The sequence below is a fragment of the Myotis nattereri genome (genome assembly GCF_964212035.1).
Source record: "Myotis nattereri genome assembly, chromosome: 14".
NCBI classification, from domain to species: Eukaryota; Metazoa; Chordata; class Mammalia; order Chiroptera; family Vespertilionidae; genus Myotis; species Myotis nattereri.
In genome coordinates, this window is record NC_138089.1 from 60,239,972 (window position 1) to 60,261,950 (window position 21,979).

At 58.8% G+C, this 21,979-nt stretch overlaps 1 protein-coding gene across 1 annotated transcript in view; it reads right to left on the minus strand.

Annotated features, from left to right (window-relative positions):
• BSN (bassoon presynaptic cytomatrix protein) overlaps window positions 1-11,446 on the minus strand; it is a 53,532-nt gene extending 42,086 nt beyond the window's left edge. The window contains exon 1 of the mRNA XM_081105941.1: window positions 11,238-11,446. Coding sequence (XP_080962067.1) covers window positions 11,238-11,431 — 194 coding nt within the window. The 5' untranslated portion in view covers window positions 11,432-11,446. The remainder of the gene's footprint in view (window positions 1-11,237) is intronic.
• Between the last annotated feature and the right edge of the window lie 10,533 nt (window positions 11,447-21,979).

A 21,979-nucleotide genomic window follows, 5' to 3' on the forward strand; every position in this document is an offset into this window, starting at 1 on the left:
ACCACTGAGCCACACCAGCCGCGCAATAAAAATATGTTTTTTAAAAGATTGATAAGCCCAGCCAGCTTGTTCACCAAGGTAGTTCCTGAGGCCCCGATTCTGTCTCTGCTTTAGCTGCCATGTGCGAAGAGGAGGAGGATGGACCACGGTGACCCTCGGAGCCCCCGAGGCATCTCCCACGGAGGCAGAGCTTCCCCGAGGAGGGACCACACCCTTGGTTGAACTCCAAGTTGCTCTGTGCTAACCCACCTGGCCACCTCTGTGTCCTCAGTCCTGGGCAGGAGCCCGCGGCACTGAACGCAGGCCCTTGCTGAGCGCTCTCATTTCCAGCCACTGCATCTGACAACACAAACGTTTGTCAAACTGCACATCCTTGCCTGGCCCTCTTGGAGCCCCGGTATTGCCTCGATCTCTTCCCCTTCCTTATCTCTTTCTCAGGGTACTTGTAGGAACCAGGTGGCATTAATATTAATCAATTACAGGTGAAGTGCTACTTTATTTTTCCAGCCCGGACTTGCATACCCGGCTGCCTACCTAGCCTCTCCATTGGCTGCCTCTAAGACACAACTTGCCCAGGAACAAAGCCCTGCTCTCAGGCCCCAATGCCTGCTGCTCAGAGTGCACCAGACACTCAGGCCAAAACTCAGGGTCCTCTGACCCCCTTTCTCTAATTCTTCATAGCCAGCCCTTCAGCAGTCCTGGCTCCACAGCCAGAAGTTGAGCACTTTTCAGCACCCTCCCCCCCTCCCCACTCCCCACTGCCCACCACATCCTGGTCAGGGACTACCCCATCACACCTGAATACTGCGTAACCCTCACCAGTCCCCTGCTTCCGCTCTTGCCCCTCAGGGCTGGCAACGCACAGCAATGTGCATTGACCCTTTTGTTTCAGCAACCTGACTTCCAGGTAGCCATCCCGTGGACACACCAGTACCAATAAAAAATGATGCATGCACCAGGTTCCTCACTGCGCGCCCTCTGTGAGAGCAAAAGGCTGGATACAGTCTTGGCTCAGTGGTTGAGCTTGTCAACCTACGAACCAGGAGCTTATGGTTTGACTCCCGGTCAGCGCACATGCCTGGGCTGTGGGTTTGATCCCCAGCAGAGGCCGTGCAGGAGACAGCCCATCAGTGATTCTCTCTCATCACTGGTGTTTCTCTCTCTCTCTCCTCCCTTCCTCTCTGAAATCAATTATAAAGAAGGACGTACCATTGGCCCTGGCCCTCGGTATTTGCAGGCTCCCCATCCACAGATTCAACCAACGGCAGATTGAAAATATTTCTAAAAATGTTACATTGTTGCTGATGTGTACTATGTAGTTAGGCCTATGATGCTCTCTTCTGTACTAAACACATACAGATTCTTTTCTTGTCATTCCTTAAACAATACATACAACGATTTCCATAGCATTTACACTGTATAAGGTACTAAAAGTGATCCAGAGGGGATTTAAAGGATCTGGGAGGATGTGCCGATGTTATTCAGATACTAAGCCATCTGCTCCAAGGGGCGTGAGCATCTATGGATTTGGATGTGGAGGGACCGCTGTCTGGGAGACGGCATTGTTCTCAATTCTCTGCCTCCCGTGGGTTTCTGCCCTCCGCCCTGTGGCTTTGCAATTCCCCCGCTGGAGGTGGAGTATGTTTTTCAGCTGTGGCAAACTCTATTTTCCAAAACTGATCTCAGCAAGATTGCCAGTGCACATGCCCTTACAGAACCTGACACTCCCCGTCAAGGATGGGGTCCGGCTCCTCCTCTCAGACCCGCGCAGGCTTTGCAACAGCTCGGCCACTGGGATGAGGCAGAGGAAGAATGCGTGGCTTTGGAGAGAGTCCTAAAAGGTGTGCCGCCTCCACCGGCTTCCTGCCCTCCCGCGGGACCCGGGGAGCGAGCCACACGGACATCGCAGTGAGGCAGGTACCTGTCACGTGACTCCGTCCCCGCGGGGCCGTGGAGCCTCCAGCTGCAGCTGCAGACACCACAGCGGAAATAAGCCATCCCCCGGCGTCCTGCCGGGACTCCCGACCTACGGATCGGTGAGCCAAAGAGTGGCTGTTTTATGCCACTAGGCTTTGGGGTTTTACAGCCATACTAAGTGCAACGCCACCCTTAACTTCGACTAAAGGAATGTTAGTAGATATGTGATTTCAAGCAAAGGTTTGGAGTGTGTGTGTGTGAGCGTGCACGTGCGCGCGCGTGTGTGCATGTGTGTGCACGCATGTGTGTGCATGTGTGTGTGTGTGCGCGCATGTGTGCGTGTGGTGAGAATGTCCTCTTGTGCGTCTGCCATCACCCTGGGAAACGTGCCCCGCTGTCCGAGGAGGAGAGACAAGAGGTGCAGAACCGGGCTCAGCGCAGCCTGGAGCCGGCCCAGCTCAGGAATTCCAGTAGCAGACGCATGAGTGAGGGAGACAGTGCTGTTGGAAGCCACGGCGTTTAGCTGAGTTGCTGTGCAGTGTGATGGCGGCAACAGATAAGTTACCAAAAGCAGTCCTGCCGGGCGGGGCTCAGCTGGTTGGTGTCGCACCGAAAGGGCTGCAGGTTCTGCTCCCAGTCAGGGCAGCAGGTCCAATGCCCAGAGTACAGGCAGGAGGCACCTGATCCATGTTTCTCTCTCACATCGATGTTTCTCTCCCTCTCTCTCTTTCTCTCTCCCTTCCTCTCTTTCTAAAATCAATAAACATGTCCTCAGATGAGGATTTTTTTAAAAAGCAATCCTTAAAAACTGAACATAAACTAGAAAAAGGAGCTTAATTGTACATCTTCCTAATGGCACCCACCCAGAATGGAATCATTTCTAAAACAAACCTTGACCATACATCCCTGGAAAAATATAAACTAGGGACAAAACAAACCACAAGGAAATCTTAAACCATATTCAGTAGTATTCTAGTTAGTAAAAATGTATACACACACTCTGAATAAATATAAAAGCAGAGTTTATTAAAATACATTTCATTTTCAAAATGGAGCTATCAGCTTTAAAGTGCGTATACATTATTTTGGGACACCGTGTGTAATATTCTATATGTACACAATGTTTATTTGGATCCTGATTTGAACAGACCAACCCTAACAAGTCACTTTTGAGATCATCAAGAAAAACTGGACATGACCTGGGTATGAGGTTATATTATGAAATTACAGTTAATCTTGTTGGCTGTGATAATGTCATTGGATTAAAGTAAGAACAACTTGTAACTACTAAGGTGCATCCGAAGGCAGGGATGGGACCTTCCTCCTGCCCAGGGCCATTTCGATATTTATAACATCATTCTTGGGCCAACAAAATTATTGACTTAAAAATTAGCCTGCTCTGTTTGGTCAAACATTTAATTAAGTCACCCACTGCCTTGGCAGGCCCAGACCAATGACTTCACAGGCCTTCGATGGCCCTCGGGCTGCCGTTCCCCACCCTGCGAAGGCATTTCTGAGAGAAAACCCTCTGGCTGGAACAGGCGGAGGAACACAGATGAAACGAGTGGTGAAGCAGCCACAGGAGGCCGCCGCGCCTCTTCCCTGTGGGTGTATGTATGTCCCCTGAGGGCACTGCTGCTCTGGGACACCTGCCTGACAGCCAGGGCAGCGTCCCCGAGAGAGGCCAGCTCGGCGTGGCCCCCGGAGGATGGGCCTACACAGGTTCCCCCCAGTGCGCAGGGGCTGCCTGGCGGGGGTGCAAGGGTGGCTGCGTCCGGATCCAGCCCTGGCCCTGCCACTGGCCTCAGTGGGCACCACCGCAAACCCGAGCTGCTAAGGTCTGGCCCTCAAGAGCCCAGCACTGGCCCTGAGCTCAGGAACGGGGTTTGGAGAGTGGGCTCACAGGGCCGCCGACGGGGAGAAGGCCTCATAGCAAGATTCCCCCAACAAGCACACAGCTCAGCTCCCGCCCCCGTTCAGCGGACAGAGCCACGACCCCAAGGCCTCGCTGGGTGGGAAGGGGTCTCCACATACAACCAGAGAAGACACGCAGGGACCGGCGGGCCCCACGGACTCACAGTCAGGCTGCAGGAGCCCGTCTGCAGGAGAGGACAAGAGCCGGGTGTGGTGCTGAGTGCCGGGAAGGTGACACAGTGGCCTTCAGACGGTGTCACCAGTCTAGGCGCCACACTGAGCCCGGGTGCATTTGGTAAGGCTCCCTGGCTCAGGGTCCGAGAGCTGGGGCAGCACCGCCAGGTGGGCGAGCCGCTGGCGAAGGCACAGCTAGAGAAGACGGGCTGGAGAGGAGGCAGGGGGCGCTCCCATAACCCCAGGCAGACAGTCAGCGGCGCCCGCGGGCAGAGCCAGGAGAGAGAAGCAGGTGGGAGGAAACCCCTTGGGCAGAAAAAACTTGAGCCGTCTGCCTGGGGGAGGCCAACGCCCGGCCCGGCCTCCCGCCACGCGCCGCCTCGGGGACTGCGGGCGGCCTTCGGGTGCCCACCGGGGCCGGTCAGACGCTCAAAATAGAAGGTGGGCAGGCAGCACCGCACCCAGAGGCCACCACGTCCCTGAGGAAGGGGCCTCGGGGCTGAGCCCGACGAGCCCCCAGTCCTGTCCCGTGTCCTCCCGAGTGGCTGGGGCTGAGCAGTGGGAGCCTCAGGTCCTTCCTCCCCATCACGTGCAGCCAGGGCGGGCAGTCAGGACCGACTCAAGGCCGAGCTTCCCTTCACTGCACCGCCTACCCTCTCCCCTGCTCAAATGTCCTACTTCCTGCACCTTCCCGTCCTCCCGCCCGCCCTCCTCTGGCCGCACTGCCACCTCCTGCGGGGGGGGGGGGGGGGGGCGGGGGGGGCAGGCAGTGGCGCAGCCCTCCAGCTGTGCTCAGGGGTGGCATTCGGGCTGCTGGTCAGCTGGCGGCTGAGGCTAGGCCTCTCCTGTGAGGCCTTAGGGCCCCAGCAGAGTCAGCTAAGGCGGTGCATGTGCCCTGCAAGCTGCAAGCACCGGACAGAGGCTGGGCGCCTTTAGAACGTGAGATAACCAGGCTTGCATCCGCCCTCATTTATCTACCTCTGCGAGAGAGAGAGGGGGGGGGGGGGCGGGAGCAGACTCCACTCTAAGGACTGGGGGTAAAGATCTGAACGGTGTCTCTCTCCCCAACCCCCCTCACCTCCCCCCCTTAAGGCCCTGGAGGGCAGAGCCCCTTTTGTGCTCCTCTGTTGTTCCTTGCATTTCACCAGGGGACAGGGATGGGGACGCACCCACCGGGTCGGTGCTCAGAAAGGATCTCCTGAACGCTGTGTATGGATTGGCTTTCCCTTTAAATCCTTCTGCTTCTAAATGGAATGGAATTGTAGGAATCCCTCACAATTGCCCCCATAGATAGAAAGTGCAGGCAACGCTTTTGGCGACCTGTATGCAGAACGTGCAGAAGGTATGGGTCTGACTACCGGGAAATGTCCTTCCCTCCCCTCTTCCAAAGCGCCCAGCGCCTCACTGCTTCTTCCAGCCCCTTGGGGACAGCTCCCTCCCAGCCTGCAACTCTGAGCTCAGCTCCTCTGGGTGCACGGGGCAGCCCCAGAGGGGACCAGGGGGTAAACCTGGCATGGGCTGCTGAGGCTCTTTGGCCTCCTCCACAGTTGGGCCAGCCCTGGCTGGCGTGGCTCAGGGTCCAGAGTTCAATTCCAGTCAAGGGCACATACCTTGGTTGTAGGCCCTAGTCTGGGTGCATGCAGGAGGCAACTAATCAATGTGTCTCTCTAACATTGATATTTCTCTGTCTCTCTTCTCCTGCCACTCTCTCTAAAATCAATGGAACAATATCCTTAGGCAAGGATTAAAAAAAATAAATGGAACAACAAATCGATGTTTCTCTCTCTGTCTGTCTCCCTCTCTCCCCCTTTCATTCTCTCTAAAATCCTATATAATAAAAGATTAATATGTAAATTGACCAAATGGCAGAATGACTGGTTGCTATGATGTGCACTGACCACCAGGGGGCAGACGCTCAACACAGAAGCTGCCCCCTGGTGGTCAGTGAGTTCCAACAAGGGGAGTGCTGCTCAGCCAGAAGCCAGACTGAGAGCTGGCAAGTGCAGCGGCGGTGGCGGAAACTTCTCCCACCTCCACAGCAGGGCTAAGGACCCCTTGGGGATGTCTCCCCAGGGAGTGGGCCTAAGCCAGCAGTCGGACATCCCCCAAGGGGTCCCGGACTGCGAGGGGGCGCAGGCCGGGCTGAGGGACGCCCCCACCCCTAGTGCATGAATATCGTGCACCAGGCCTCTAGTTAATAATTAAAAACAAGCAAAAAAAACGCCTAGCAGAATGCCTGCGAGGAAGCGGGCACCCAGCCATGGCCATTACAGCTGCTCCAGAGCTTTGCCGACTGCCCCCAGTCAGCCCCAACTTACTGTACGTGGGCCATGGCTCCAGGAACAGGTTCTCCTCGCTGAGCCCCCACACGCCTGGTCTATCCCTCCCACCTCCATCAGCCACAGGGGCCGGGGCCCAGGCGGATGTGCAGCCCCGCGGGGAAGAGAGGGGCTGGTCGGAGGACCAATCCTGTCCCCAGCAGCCTGCTACTCACACAGACAGGGGGGGCTCCACAGAGCAGAGCGACAGGCCTGACCCAGGGTCTCAGAGCTTTGCCTTCGGAAGCTCAGAACCGAACGATGCAGAGGAAGGGGGCCTTTAAAAATAGACAGAAGAGCTACCCAGGGAACGACTTCTTTCTGCTCCCAAGCTAGCCCGCAGTCTGGCTCTATTTCCATGGACTCCAGCTCCTTCATGTCTGAAGCCCTCAGCAAATTCTTTGTTAAAAAGCTAGAATTTCTTGGCCAAAAGGATGAAATCAGCATCTGAATGGCTTCTATATATAATCCCCGGGTTGCAGGGAGAATGTGGGACAGAGGAACATCTTAAATGACGCCACGGGGTACAGCCCGCACAGCCCCGACACGGGAGCCCACAGGACAGAGGCCCGAGCTCTCCGGCCTAAACCGCAGAGGGAAAAAGGAGTGGAAATCTATAAAGAAACTCAAGAGCTCTTCAAACAAATGCAGTGCGCCGACCCCAGGCGGGTCACGATTCAAGCAGGCCGACTGTAACAGGAAATTCACACGGTAATCAGAAAAACTGGCCCCGACTGAGTGTCTGCTGAGACTAAGGAGGGACCGTTGTCCGTTAGCTGTGACCCGGTGCTGTGGTCATGTTCGCACGAAGCCCTTACTCCTAAGACGTGCACCCTGAAATGTTGATGAGGAAATGCTGGGTGTCTGGAAGTTGCTTCCATAGGGGTGGGAAGTGAAGGTGATAAACTTGATCAGCCATGAGCTGATGACGGCTGAGGCTGGGCAAGGGGCACATAGGAGGTCACCAGCTTATTCTCTCTACTTTTGTGTACATTCAAAAATTTCCATAATAAGAAGTTATTTTTTAAGATAGCCTTTCTCCCCCTAATGCCTTCATAACTTTTTCTTTGATTGGCAGCATCTTACCAGTCTAATGCTGGGAACGGCTATTTTATCAAAGCAGCCCCTCTCCCCCTGGAAGAAAGGCTTGTCCCCTTCGGGTGAAAGTTTGATGTCATCGCCATTCAGATGTTGGATCACTTTAGTACAAACCCCATCACATGCCCTCCATGAGAATCCAGGAGCGAGCGTGATCCCTAAATGGGAACCATTCTCTCCAACCTGGCGATTGTGTTCTTTCAGTTTATCCTTACAAATCAGTCCCAGCTGTTCCTAGAGCTGACTGTTAGCTGATACCATATAGCAAGTCTAGCTAATCCCAGACCAGAGACACTATGTCTGAGGAACCTATTTCATTTTATTGAGATGTAATATGAAAACCCATTCGAGCAAGGAGCTCTGTGTGGTCCTCAGAGCAGCCGGCCCCTCCCCCCAGCAAGTGACCAGGTTCTCGGCCATTGCCTTGGCTCAGGATGTGGCCACGGCATATGGGCCGGAAGCCAGTGAGAGGCGGCCTTGGCGCTGCTCAGGGTTTTGTGGGACTGAGGGGGAGGCCCCCGCCTGGTTGGCCCGCGCTCCTCCCGCCCCCGCACTTGGGCCCCCTCTGCTCACTGCCCTGCCTGCGTGGACACATCCTAGCCTCTCGGAGCCACCATTTCCCCAGCTGCCCTGGGCTCGCCCTTCTTCTGAAGCCTGGCTCTGCGTCTCCTCTCTCCTCACTTGTCTCCCTTCTCAGACACGGGACGGCCGGCAGCACCGCCTCGGGTCCTTCCACGATCTGGCTCTTCGGAAGCTGTCTGACCAACCAGACTGTGAGGTGCGAGAGGGAGGACAGGAGAGCGCCGCACCCCACCAGACCCTCCGCCAGGCCCAGCACAGCGCTTGCTCTTGACACTGTGAAGGCGCCTGGGCTGGCTGACTAAAGACCAATGTGCAAATGTCAAACCATGTGCGTCCCCAGGGCTGATGTAGAGGAGACAGGCTGCCACTAGTCAACATGGCTGTGTTGTGCCACTTTTCTGAAGGTGCTTTCTCGGGTTCGACCATCTTGAACGGGCTGTGTGTCATGGGGGTGTGCGCAGGAAAAGTCCATCAACCTGCGCACTTCACTGCGTGTCAGGCACCTGATGGCCATCAAACGTCCATAGAGAATAAGTCAGGGCCCGGCGGGCGTGGCTCAGGGGCTGAGCGTCAACCTATGAACCAGGTCACGGTTTGATTCTAGGTCAGGGCACAGGCCCGGGCTGCGGGCTCGATCCCCAGTGGGGGCCATGTAGGAGGCAGCCGATTAATGCTTCTCTCTCATCACTGATGTTCTCTCTCTCCCTCTCCCTTCCTCTCGGAAATCCATCTATATGAACATGTCAGTGGGTGAGGGAATGAAAGGTGCCCTTCCTCGGGGAGGTGCCACCCACAGCAGCGCACACGGCGTGGAGAGCGGAGCCTGGTCAGCTCAGCTTCCCGGGCTGGCCCCCCTGGGGAAAGGCATAGCCTATATGACGGCACATGTGACCCTGATTCCAGAGGCGAGAGCCCCGCCTTGAGGGACTTTCTGATGCCCCAAGTGCCGTACCATCCAACGGGCAGCACCGTGGGTGTGATGGCGCCACTCTACACGGGACTCGAGTTGGGCTCCTCAGCCACAAAGGCTGCGCCGGCCCCTCCCAGGGCCCACGTCAGCTCAGGGTGAGGACGAAAGACGCTTCAGCCTGGGGTGACGAGGCGTGACACGCCGACAGGAATGAGCAGGAATCCACCCTCCCAGAGCCTCGGTTGCATTCCCCTTGAGGGTGGTAACGTAATCCCCCCCTTACCTGTCCCCCACCTTTCTCTCTGAGGCTCCCAGCTGCCCCCAAACTCACAAGCTTGCCTGAGACTGTGCACTGCTCTTTCCTGAGGCCCGAAAGCACATGCCACCGGGCCTTTTCACCATCACGGAGCCAATCTGCTCAGCATCTTCTCAGAACAGAACAGGCTAAATTTGGCATCAGGTACCTGAGACGCTCATGGTGAGAGGAAGTGGAAGCTATTCTGATGCTGAAGGAGAGGCGTACCGTGAAGGTGCTGCTCCGCTGAGGTGTTGCGACAGGCTAAAAGCGGCTGGAGGAGCAAACCCCTACGTCTCCAAAGGGCCCCAGTCCTGCGCTTTGGGGACAGGGCGCCAGCTCACCCCGAGTCTGACGGCCATAGGGCCCTTAACACCACAGGCCCAAGTGTGAGCCTTGCCCCCGCCAGGAGCAAGATTATGTGACTGCTTCGCCCAGCAGGAGCCCAGGGTCCCCTAACCCCAGGGTCTGAGGGTCTGCAGGACGCATGGGCCGCGTAGATATGAAACACGGAACAGGAACGTGAGCAGCAGACGCGAGCCTCCTCCTGTCCCTCGGAGCTGCCCAAGCCTTTCCAAACTGTCCTGTGCTGGGCTCTGCAGCCGCAGCTACACTGAAGGGGAGCAGCCTGCTTGGTTCCAGAGGGAACAGCCGATTCCCCCCAGAGAGAACACCCAGGTGCTCTCCCATCGGCCCTAGACGTGCTCCCGTAGAGGGAGAGCCGTCATCAGAGCCGGGCCTCGCTCACCTGAACCTCAAACAGGGCTCAACACGCAGCGGAGCGCACAGTGCATGCAGTGCTGCGAGCCGCGTGTGTCCGACTGCGTTACTGGAAGACCCGTCGGAAACGGGCAAACCCTGCGAGAGGGATCTGGGGCTGGCCCGCCTGCGCCAGGCTTCGGGCCACCAAGAGCCTTTCATTGCTGCTCATTGTCTAAGAAATGACTTCGGAAGAAATAATCGCACGACAGGCACAGCTGGGCAGCTGGAGAACCAAAAACTGCATTCCCTCCCCATTTGCGTGCTGCCACACAGAAAAGCCAAAGCAACATCAGCAGCAGACTCCCGGGGAGCCGGAAGCGCAAGCGCGCGTGTGCACACGCGCACACGCACACACACACACACACACACCGCTTCTGCTACTCCCCAGGGCTATTTGGTGTAAAGATAACGCCTCCATTCTACCCTGTCATCTCTCGGTGGCTTTCCGTAGTTTTCCATCCACTGATTTTACTAGATGTTGGCATTCCCTTCCACGGCATTCACCGCCCTCGATGGCTTTTGTGGGACCCCGGTTGGCATACATTTTAAACAAGCTGGTTTCACGGTTGGCATTTGATCAGATACGTGCTGTTTAAAGCAATCTACGCAGGTCCGGCGCCTCGCCGGCCTGAGGTGGTGAGCTGAGTCGTAAGGCAACAGGAACATGTGTGGTGCCAGGTGACTCAGTAGCACTCTTGCTTCCCCCCAAACGTGCTGCACCAGCGCCTGGTGACAGCACCCGACCCTGTTCGTGCTGTTGAGCCCAAATAAGTACCTCCTGGTGCCCGGTGGCATGCTCCCCTTCCTCCAATGACGACTATAGCCACCCAATGCCCAAGGAAAGCGCATGACCAAGTTCACGGTCCAACTATTTCCACATCCCTCTGCCCCTCCAGCCACTCCCATCCTGCTCCGTCCTCGCCCACACAATGGACACCTGCAGACAGGGAGGCCGCTGCTCCCGTGCGGAGGGCCGGGCTGGTGTTACATAAGCCCCTCCTGGGCCCGACATTGGGGGGAAGCAAATTTGGGGTTCATGACGAAGTCGCGGTCTGCAGGCCCCGACGGACCCTGGGCTCGCCATCCAGCCTCGCGGGGCGGCGGGCGCGGCGGGAGAAGGGAGGACGCCTCCCGCGACCACCCGGCTCACGCCCTCGGAGCTGGGTTCAGAGTGTGGCCGGAAGTCCGACCTCACCGTCTGGACCAGATCGCGGGGTCACGGGCCCCGGCCCCTCCCAGACCCCCGGGCGCCGCGACACGCGCTTACCTGCCCGGGCCTGGGCCGGGGCCCGGTGGTCCCGCGGCCGCACGCGCAGCGCCCGCCGCGGGGAGCTGTCCGCCGCCGGCCGGTGCTGAAGGCGGCTTCCCTGCGCCGGGGCCCGGGCCCGGACCGGGACCGGGGCCGCCGGGAGGCACTGGCCCTTCGCCGGCGCCGCCCTCCAGGCTGGCCTCGTTGCCCATGGCAGCGGCGGGCGGGCGGGTCGGGGTCGCTCTGAGCCCGGGCCGGCGGCTCCCGGGCGGCTGCTCACGCTCTCGGCGCCGCCGCCGCCATCTCCCTGCTCGGCTCGCGCCGCCGCCCGCCCTGCGCATGCGCACGCGCGCCCCTGCCCCGCGCACGCGCCTCCCTCCCGTCCGCGCGCGCTCACGCCGGCCCCGAGGACCCGCGTCCGGGCGCCCGCGGCGGGGTCGCTGGGAAACGGGTTTCGGAGTCGGCGCATGCGCCTTCCGAGGCCGACGCGGCCGGCGAGCGCTCCCGGAAGCCCAGCGGGAGTTGGCGGGACCCCCCATCCCAGCGACGGGGCGGGCACAGACCCTGAGACAGGAAGGCGGGGTCTGCGGGCTCTTCTTGGGGTGCCCCCATGTCGCAGCTGGCAGCTTCGTGGGGACAGTGTGGCCTCGAAGGATGCTGAGGGGAGGCAAGGTCATGAAAGGACGGAGGAGAGGAGGCCCAGGGATGGGCCGCTGGGAGGGAAGACTGTCCAGATGGTGCTAGGAACCATCTGGGGTTCACGCTGAGCCTCCTCCGGGGCAGCAGCCTCGGGAAGGGACCCTGGCAAAGGTGGACGCGCCTGTGCAGGCTCTGGGACAGTGACCTTGACCTTGGGAGGGGGCACAGGAGCCGACCTTCCTCGGAGGCCTGCAGCCCGGGTCCCAGGGACTGTGTGGCCAGGAGGCCGCCTCTGCGCCGGCCTTAGGGTCCAATGATTGCCCGTCACCTCGCGTGTCCAGACGTCAGCGTTGGCACCGACCCGGGATGCTCGGCCTCAGGGCTCCTCACGCAGCCTGCGTTCCTGAGGGAGAACAGTTCCTGGAAGACTCAGGCGAGATCCCACACTCTCCCTGGCGTCACCCATCACGGCTGCGCAGGAGAACTGGCGTAAACTTGGACCCAGCTCCAAACCCAGGCAATGCTCCCGCGCCGAGGGGACCAGGCGGGAGGCTGCGTTCCAGCCCGGCCTGGAGGGACCCGGGGACACCGCAGGCCAGGCTGGTGGCCAGACCTTCGCTGGCTGTCCCCGTGCGCCCCGCTGCTGCTCCCAGCCTCCGGGATGGAGTTCCCGTGCAGCCTGGAGGTGCTCCCCCCGGAAGTGGAGAGCCCGCTGCCTGCCTGCGTCGGGATGGCCCTCGCTGTGACTCCGTGTGTGCAGCCAGGCTCCGCGAGGACCTCCCGTCTCAGCCCTGCCACTGCCCACCCGGGACCCTGGTGACTGGTGTCGGCTCCCAAGCCTCATTTCCTAGCCGGCAAAGTCCTGATGACATTTGCCCCTCTGACGTGGGGGCTGTGAGGGTGGGATGGCCGATATGGGTAAAGGACAAGGGTCTGGCATACAGGTGACCGACTTTATGATCTGTTGTCTCTGGTGGGTGATCTTGGATTTGGGGGGTTTAGGGCCACCCCTCTTCTCCTGAGGAAGAACAAGCACACAACCACTACGGCAGCCTCGACCTGACCTTGGCCCAACCCAGACTCTTCTGGCTTCATAGACACCCGTCAGTGTGGGTTGGCTACTAGAAAGGGGGGGGGGGAGGTTCTGTTTCCTGAGAAGCCACGGAGCCATGGCTTCCCATAGACTTAAATCAGCAGGCCGCTGGTTCCCGTGCGTAATTAGCGCTATCCAGCCAGTGGGCCTGGGGCGTGGCCCTCCTCGGAGTGGGTTCCAGGCTGTTAGCAGACTTCCAGGGTCTCTGCTGCTGGGTGACAAAGGACATAGCACAGTGGGGCCCGGAGGTGGGGGTTAGTGGTGCCCCTGCTTTCTTCCCAAGTTTCGGTTCCACTTCCTCCGCAAAGCACCCCAGGCAGATGCCCGCCCTGTCCCTCTCCACCCGCAGCGTTCAGCCCGGAACCCCTGCTGGCCAGGGGTGGTGCTGGCCTCAGGCTGCCTGGGGTTCCGATAAGCCTCCCAATTCTATTCACTATTCCAGGGGTGACTTGCTTCCTCTTGGCCTAGAGTAGGGGCTCCCCAAGCCAGGACCTTGTCCAACTCGTTTTATTCCCTGGGGTGGCCTTCGCATGGCCTCGGGGGCTGGTGGGTGGGCTGGGTTCTCTATATGGATGGACACACGTCCACGCTCTGCTCTGGTCTGTGCTCTCAAACCCCCGTGGACGACCGGAGGGAGAACGGACTCAGAAAGAAGATGGAATCAGTAGGGGAAGCGCTCACGCCTGGGATTGGTGGCAACGGCTGGTCATTGGAAGGCAGATCTCGGGCGAATGCAGAGATGCAGGGCCCCCAGAGCCGCACTGGATGCCCACTGGGCATGAGCCGGGCCACGTGTGGGTGCGCCCGCAGCTGGGGAGGGGGCAGGGTGCCCACGCCAGGGCGCCCCTGCTGCCCCACACAGCTCAGTTCGCCCTGGGCTGCTGCCCAGTGCGGTGACCTCCAGAGGGAGGACCAGGATCCGAGGATGTGCTGCCACGGGATGGAGAGGAATAGCAAGCTTTGCAGGCAGGAAGAGGAGGCAGAGCGAGGTGGGCAGATAAGGAAGGGTGCCAGGACGGCTCCAGATGATGGATACCATGGGCTTTGGGCTCTTCAGACAAGCTGGGAGCTGGAGAGCTGGCCCCTTCTACTGGGCCCCTTGAGTTCTGGGCTCTTTTTATTTTATTTTTTTTAAATATATTTGTATTGATTTCAGGAAGGAAGGGAGGGAGAGAGAGAAACATCAATGATGAGAGAATCATTGATCGGCTGCCTCCTGCATGCCCCTGACTGGGAATCGAACCGTGACCTTCTGGTTCAGAGGTTGATGCTCAACCACTGCCACGTGGGCCGGGCCGGGCTTCTCATTGTGGTGCTGCTGGGACCTGCCTCTGAGGAGCAATCAGAAGCTCGGCACCCTGTCCTCACTCCTCAGGCTGGTGTGAGGCTACAAACAAGGGCCCAATCTTTGCCGTGCTCAGGAGTCCCCCCCCACCCCCAACTGGGGAGAGTGGCTACCGCGTTTGGACAGGTTCAAGCCTCGGACTAATGAGAGGGCTCGGTCCTCTCGTGACAAAGCCCCCCCGGCACCATGACAGCCAAAGGCTATGGTTGTGAGCTTGGCCTGATGGTCCGAGCCTGTGGGCCACGTGGCTGAGTGATGTGGGCTGCGGGAGGTGCGGTAACAAAGCTTGATCAGGTGCCTGTAACTGAGTGGATTCGAGACCCGCGAGAACGTTGTAACCACGCCCTCACTTTGCCTCGTGGAATCTGCTATAACATAAGGACTCGGCTTGCAGGCACTGGCGCTGTTGCTATCTCTCCATCAGAGGGGACAGCGTCCCACCCAGACCCAGCTTTCTTCTCTTGTCGGTCTTTTCTCCATCCTTCACCGCCCCCTCTCGGGCTCCCAAACCTGGCTGTGCCGGCTTGGCACAGCCCCCCTCACCCTCCCACACCCCCACCCGGGGCTGGCCCGGACAACTTCACTCATGTACTAGGGTCCTCAGCTGGCCCAGGCCCTGGGTGGAACAGGAAAAGGGAAGAAAGCTGGAAGGTGTAGAATTGGCTTGATGCCTTGTCTGAATTCCTTTCCTGTTGCAACGTGAAGATCTTTATTTGCATTATGTGGGGGAAATAGTAAAAAAAAAATTAAAAAAAAATCATCAGAAATGTTGACTAGCAGCCTAACCGCCGCCCATCACTGCTCCCAGGAGAGCTAATTAGGCCCCATGCTATTAGCGCTGTGTGCGCTTCCACACGCTTGTTATGACAAGAAACCACGGAGCCACGGTTTCTCCGAGGTGTAAGCGTCCGAGTCAAAACACGCCGCTCCCCTTGGCCCATGGGCTCCCCGACAGGCTCCAGGCTGGCTCTGCCCCTCCCCCCGCCCCGCGTGCACCCATCCCCCTCAGGCCTCCAAGGCCCACTCGGTCCAGGCCCAGGGAAGACCGGGCGCTGCCCGCAAGGAGCTGTTTGCAGGAGAGACGGGGACACAAAGGGCTCCCCACCAACTAGAACATGCCACCTCAGCCCCATCGCATCCGCCCCACGAGGACCCCAGCTCCCCGGGGTTCCCTCCACCTCCTGCTCCAGGTTGGGGAGTGAGAGTGTGGGGAGCAGGCCCCGGAGGAAGCCATGCCCTCTGCCCTCTCCTAACCAGCCCAGATGACGGGGGTTCAGACATGAGCTCATGCGTGGGCGGCCCAGGGGAGGGTTCCGCCCTCAGTCCCACGGTCCCCGAGAGGGGCCGCTCCCGACCTCTTCGCGGCTCTGCTCCTGCAAACCCACGCGCATTCCCGAGAAGACCCTTGATCGCCAGGGTCTCTGGCCCGGCCACGGCCCCTCCCCACGGAGCTCCACCTTGGCCCCACGCAGAGCAGATGGTTGACAGGGCTGGTTTGCTCTGTCATCACCCAGTGCCCAGCGGGTCTCCAGGAGCCGCGGGGGAGCTCCCACCTTCTAGGGAGGATGGGGGCTCTGATGGGGAAGCAAGACCCACGTGGCTACAGGCCCAGATTCCCAAGTCCGGCCTTGGCCCGCTGCCCTCACGCCCGGCCCTGCCCCTCGTGCCCTGGCCCGCAGCAGCTGGTGTGGTCAGAGCATCAGCGGGCCAGGCATCAGGGTGGGCTGAGCCCTCCTGGCTCCCCAGTTCCCGGCTGGATAGCAGCAGGCACCAGCTGGGCAGCAGCACCTGGGTTGCCACAGCTCTTTCTCTATGAACAGCCCCGCCGCTGGGAGGCCTGGCGTAGGCCTCAGCTTTCCAGGAAGGAGGTCCCTCTGACGGCGAGCGGACCGTGCAGACTGAGGAACGAATAGCAGGCTCGGCGACCTCCATTTGCCACCAAGAGAGCAGAAAGGCCGTGTGCTCAGCTGAGCCCTCCCCGCATCTTCGCTGATCCCAACCAAGCCCACCCCACCCCCCAACTTTCTCCCGGGATCTTTTTGGGGCTCACAGAGTGGCTATGTCCCTCTCCTAGCCCCACGCGGCCCAGGGCTTCTCTGAGGAGGCCGGGATCAGGGGAAGCTGAGGTGCTGCCTGGGACCCAGGGCATTGCTCGGGGGGCACAGTGGTTGCTGAGTCAGAGGCACTGGGGTCAGAGTGGATGCCTCCAGAAGGCAGACACTCACCTCTTCCCGGTGCTCCTCCAGGCCAGGGGTCCTCAAACTACGGCCCGCGGGCCACATGCAAATACAAATATTGTATTTGTTCCCGTTTTGTTTTTTTACTTCAAAATAAGATATGTGCATAGGAATTTGTTCATAGTTTTTTTTTAAACTATAGTCCGGCCCTCCAACGGTCTGAGGGACAGTGAACTGGCCCCTGTTTAAAAAGTTTGAGGACCCCTGCTCCAGGCCTGTCCACATGCCCCAAGCCCAGCCCCAGGCCCAGCCCGACCAGGTCCGTGTTTCCGGAGAGAGAGGGAGTTCATGAGGGACAAAGCAGGTCCCCCTCTCCTGCGGGCACACCCAGAGGTGCTGCTGCCGCCTCTCAGAGGACCACCCCTCCCTGCCGGACTGGCTGGAGCCAGCCCCTTCCTTCACCTTTCTCTTCTAAGACCTCCTCCATCAGAAGTGCTGAGGGAAGTGGGGCATGATGAGGGCTAGAAAGGGAACTGGCCCTGGCTGGTTTGGCTCAGTGGCTAGCAGTGGTTCTCAACCTTCCTAATGCCGCCACCCTTTAATACAGTTCCTCATGTTGTGGTGACCCCCAATTTCATTGTTACAAATTGAATATAATTAATGCATAGTGATTAATCACAAAAACAATATGTAATTATATACGTGTTTTCTGATGGCCTTAGGCGACCCCTGTGAAAGGGTCATTCGACCCCCAAAGGGGTCGCGACCCACAGGTTGAGAACCGCTGGGCTGGAGGTTCAGCCTGTGGATTGAAGAGTCCCAGATTCGATTCTGGTCAAGGGCACATGCCTGGGTTGCAGGCCCAGTCCCAGACCTGTAGGAGGTAGCCGATCAATGATCTCTCTCATCATTGATATTTCTATCTTCTCTCTCTCCTGATTCTCTATCACCATTGATGTTTCTCTCTCTCCCCTCTCCCTTCCTCTCTGAAATCAATAAAATATATATTCAGAAAGAAAGAAAGAAAGAAAGAGAGAGAGAGAGAGAGAGAGAGAGAGAGAGAGACAGAAAGAAAGAAAGAAAGAAAGAAAGAAAGAAAGAAAGAGAGAGAGAGGGAGGGAACTGGCCTGACCTGAACTCCCAGACATTTCAACAAGCTCCAAGCTTGGGCTTTGGCCTCTCCAGAAGCTGCTAACACCAGGACAAAAGGCAACTGTACCCTCAGACCTGGCCCCGGAGACCTCGCCAGCTGCCAAGTGGATGTTCCCTGATGTCGGGTGTGCCCACAGCTGTGGGCAAGGTGTTCCCTTGGGCTTCAGGGTGCCCCTCCTGCAGGGCCAAACCTGTCCCTGTCTGTCTCTAGTGGCAAATGTCTCCCCCTAGGAGCACAGATGAGGGGGCCCCACCATGCACCCCCAGATCCCACAGCACTTTTGGCCTCAGGAGTTCTCAGGATGGAGGAAGGGGTGGCTTGGGGAGCCAGGCCTGGAGGGCTGATGTGTGCGGGCCCGCCTCTGGCCGCCGCCCACACGAAGTCTGGGGGCATGCAGCCCAGCAGCATGGCTCAGTGGTTGAGCATCGACCTATGAACCACGAGGTCATAGTTCGATTCCCAGTCAGGGCACAGGCCCGGGTTTCCGGCTCCATCCCCAGTGCGAGGCGAGCAGGAGGCAGCCAATCAATGATTCTCTCCCATCGCTGATGTTTCTCTCTCTCTCTCCCTCTCCCTTCCTCTCTGAAATCAGTAAAAATATGTTTAAAGAAAAAGCTAAGGCCACGGAGTGTGCAAAGTTCCAGTCCTTATAGCTCCCGCCCACATAACATCTAATTTCGAGGTTCGCTGGAGCGACCCCAGGAGCGGAGCCCTCCAGACTCGCCCCTTCTATTCCCTGCGGCTTCCCTTCCGATGGACAACGTCCAGGCGAAGGGCAGGCTCGGAGCCCCGGCTGCACTCGCCCCACTGCCCTCAGGGCCTGGGCAGCGCTGCTGAGCATGAGAAAACCAGACCCTGAGGCCCCGCCCACAGGCCGGCTGGTCAGCCCCGCCCACCGCTGGCAGGTTTGCTCCGGCCTCTGGCGCCACCTGCTGGGCGCCGACGGCACTTTCCTCCGCTTGGGCCCAGAGCTGCTGGCTATCGGATCTCCCCGGGGCTCCCTGGGCCGAGAGCTGCCGGGATCAGCGCCATGAACCAACCCGAGGGCACACCGCCCAGGCCACACGGAGGCTGCCCCAGGGACACAGACAGACCAACCTGGCTTCACCCCAGCTCAGCCTCCAGGGGCGCCCTCACCGAGGCAGGGGGAGTGAGGCTACCGAGAACCCTGGCGGCCAGATCTCCTGGGGCTCTTGCCCCAGCCGCCCTCAGGCAGGCCCCTCCTGCAGGAGCAACGCCCCGTCCCCAGAAGAGGGGAACCCCCACTCTGAATATCTTGGCCTATCTTCTCGGGGTCTTCTAGGGTCCCCATAAAGAAATGGTACCCAGCACCCCTCAGTGGGGGCTCCAATACTTCTTCGCCCTCCACAATATGAACAAAATGTTACAATCAGAAAAAAAAAATCTGAAATGTTTAGTTCAATCCCTGGTCAGAGCATATTCAGGAATCAACCAATGAATGCATGGGTAGGTGCGACAAAAAATCCATCCGTTTACCTCTCCCTCTCTCACATCAATAAAAGAGACAAAAAATAGTCCTAACCATGGGCAAACTACGGCCCGCGGGCCGGATCCGGCCCGTTTGAAATGAATAAAACTAAAAAAAAAAAGACCGTACCCTTTTATGTAATGATGTTTACTTTGAATTTATATTAGTTCACACAAACACTCCATCCATGCTTTTGTTCCGGCCCTCCGGTCCAGTTTAAGAACCCATTGTGGCCCTCGAGTCAAAAAGTTTGCCCACCCCTGTAAGCGGTTTGGCTCAGTGGATGGAGTGTCGGCCTGCAGACTGAAGGGTCCCAGGTTCGATTCTGGTCAAGGGCATGTACCTTGGTTGCGGGCACATCCCCAGTGGGGGGTGTGCAGGAGACAGCTGATCGATGTTTCTCTCTCATCAATGTTTCCAACTCTCTATCCCTCTCCCTTCCTCTCTGTGAAAAATCAATAAAATATATTTTAATAAAATAAAAAATCTGAAGTGTTTAGAATTTAATCTGGGGCCTGGACCATTGCCTTCTCTGGGCCTCAGTCATACTGTCCCAAGATGGTGATCAAGAAGGTAAGCAGCCCGGCCGGCCGGCATGGCTCAGTGGTCGAGGGTGGATCTATGAGCCAGGTCAAGGCACATGCCCGGGTTGCAGGCTTGGTCCCCAGTAGGGGGCGTGCAGGAGGCAGCCCGTGTCCATCTCTCTCTCCCTTCCTCTCTGAAATCAATAAAAAAATATATTTTTAAAAGAAAAAAATAAGAAGATAAGCAAAACACATCCATCAGGTCAGCAAAGCAGGAAGATCGTACGTCATGGCGGCGGGGTCTGTTTAAGGGATGGGCAGCAGAGGGAGCTCACCCTGGGAAGGCGGGCTCGCGAAGCCTCCCACGCGCCAGGGAAGCTGGGAGGGGGCCTCTCCTCGGGACTTTCCCAGCCTGTGGGGAGCAGGCGGAGGCCGGCCGGTGGCTGCAATAGAGCCTCGAGTCCCCACCACGTTGATGGGATTCCAGAGGGAGAGCCAGCCTGGCAGGAGCTGTAGGCACCCGTGTCCCCCAGCCAACAGCTCTGGCTCAGGGGAGAATGCCAACTCCTTTATCCTCACTTGGACTCTCTGCCCTTTTTACAAGCAGCGCGTTAGGCGCAACTTGTCCCAATCCCACCACCCCTCCAGGTCCCGGGCACCGTTTCCTCCTCACTGACGGGGGAAGCCAGGCCAGAGGGATCCCGGGAACTTGCCCGGGGTCAGAGGCACATAGGAAGCAGATTCCTGCGGGTGACAACCCCTATTTCTCCCCCATTATGTCCCTTCCTGCCCCTTCCCTCCATCACCCTCTCTCCAGCTCCAAAGACCTGAGCAGCCCCGGCTGGTTTGGCTCCGTGAATAGAGCGTTGGCCTGCGGACTGGAGGGTCTCGGGGTTCGATTCCATTCAAGGGCACATGCTCGGGTTGTGGGCTCGATCCCAGGTGGGGGGGGGGGAGGGGGCGTGCAGGAGGCAGCCAATCAATGATTTTCTCTCATCACTGATGTTTCTATCTCCCTCTCCCTCTCCCTTCATCTCTGAAATCAATAAAAATTTTAAAAAAGACCTGAGCAGACAGTCCCCACGCCCACCAAGGAGAGGCCACAGACCTGGCAGGAGTGTTGGGGGCGGGGGCTGCCAAGCCAAACATCAGATATTCCCTGTGGCTTCTCTCCCTGCCTTGCTGACCTTCCTGTTCTCTGCTGAAACCAGGGGATCCCTCTCCTGGAGCTCAGGGTCATGATTCCACTCAATCCAGTGGCTTCCGGTTAGACATTAGTAAGAACTTCCTGAGCCAACAGAGCAAGGGCAGCCTGATTTCCTGGGCTCCTGCTGCCCGGCCCAGGGGTCTGTGTCCCTGAACCCCTACTGGCCACAGCCTCTCCTGGCACTTCTTCCAGAAGTCGTTTCTTGACGCTCAACAACCCCCACTCTGGCACTCAGCTCTGGCTGCACTCTGGGGCCATATCTGGGTCTTGAAGGTTATGAGCAGAGCAGCGGCCTGGGGCCATATCTGGGTCTTGAAGGTTATGAGCAGACCAGCGGCCTGGGCTGTGGGTGGAGACGGTGAGGGGGGTGGGGTGGGGGGAGCCCAGATGAGATACCAGCTGTCCTGTGACCAATGGCCTTGGAAGACACAGCTGTCGCACCCCCTGCCTCCCACCCCCGGGCAGTGTCCCAGGGCTACCCAGCCCCTTCCCGGCAGGTAGTCACATAAAGCCTCCCAGCTGGCCTGTCCATCCCAAGCAGGGCACTCGGGGGCAGGCCCAGAGCCTCCAGCTGCCAGAAACAGGTCTCCCTTTCTCCCCACTCCCAGGCCAAGGCCACACCTGCCTCCAGACTGTCTGGGAGAGTGGCCAGCCCCAGGCCACAAGGCAGGAGGCAGGAGCTGGGGCGTGGCTGCAGCCAGAGGAATCCCTAAGTGCCCGTCCTTGCAGGGGCCCAGGCTGAGGGGCTCCTGCCCTGGACCTGCAGGGGCTGACCCACTTGGGCAGAGCCTATGGCAGGGCCTTTCCCACTCCCTGCCCTCCACCCCCCCCCCCCCGCGTTTTCACTGAGTTTTCTGCCTCTCCCCTCCCCACCGCCCCCCCACGAGGAAACAGACTTGTCTCAGCAGGCTCAGACACAAGTGCTAAGGAGGGCTCACCTGTGGGCAGAACTTCTGGGGAGCAAACCCACCCACTCTGAGGGGTGCAGAGCTGGTAAGGCCGGGGAGGCCCAAAGGTGAGCAGCTCAAAAGCCACCTTGGACTGGGCCTGCCTGGCCCCCATCTCCCCACCCTACCCCCTCATGTCCCAGAACGTGTCGAAGTACGGGAAAGAGACGCTTGGAGGCAATGGCA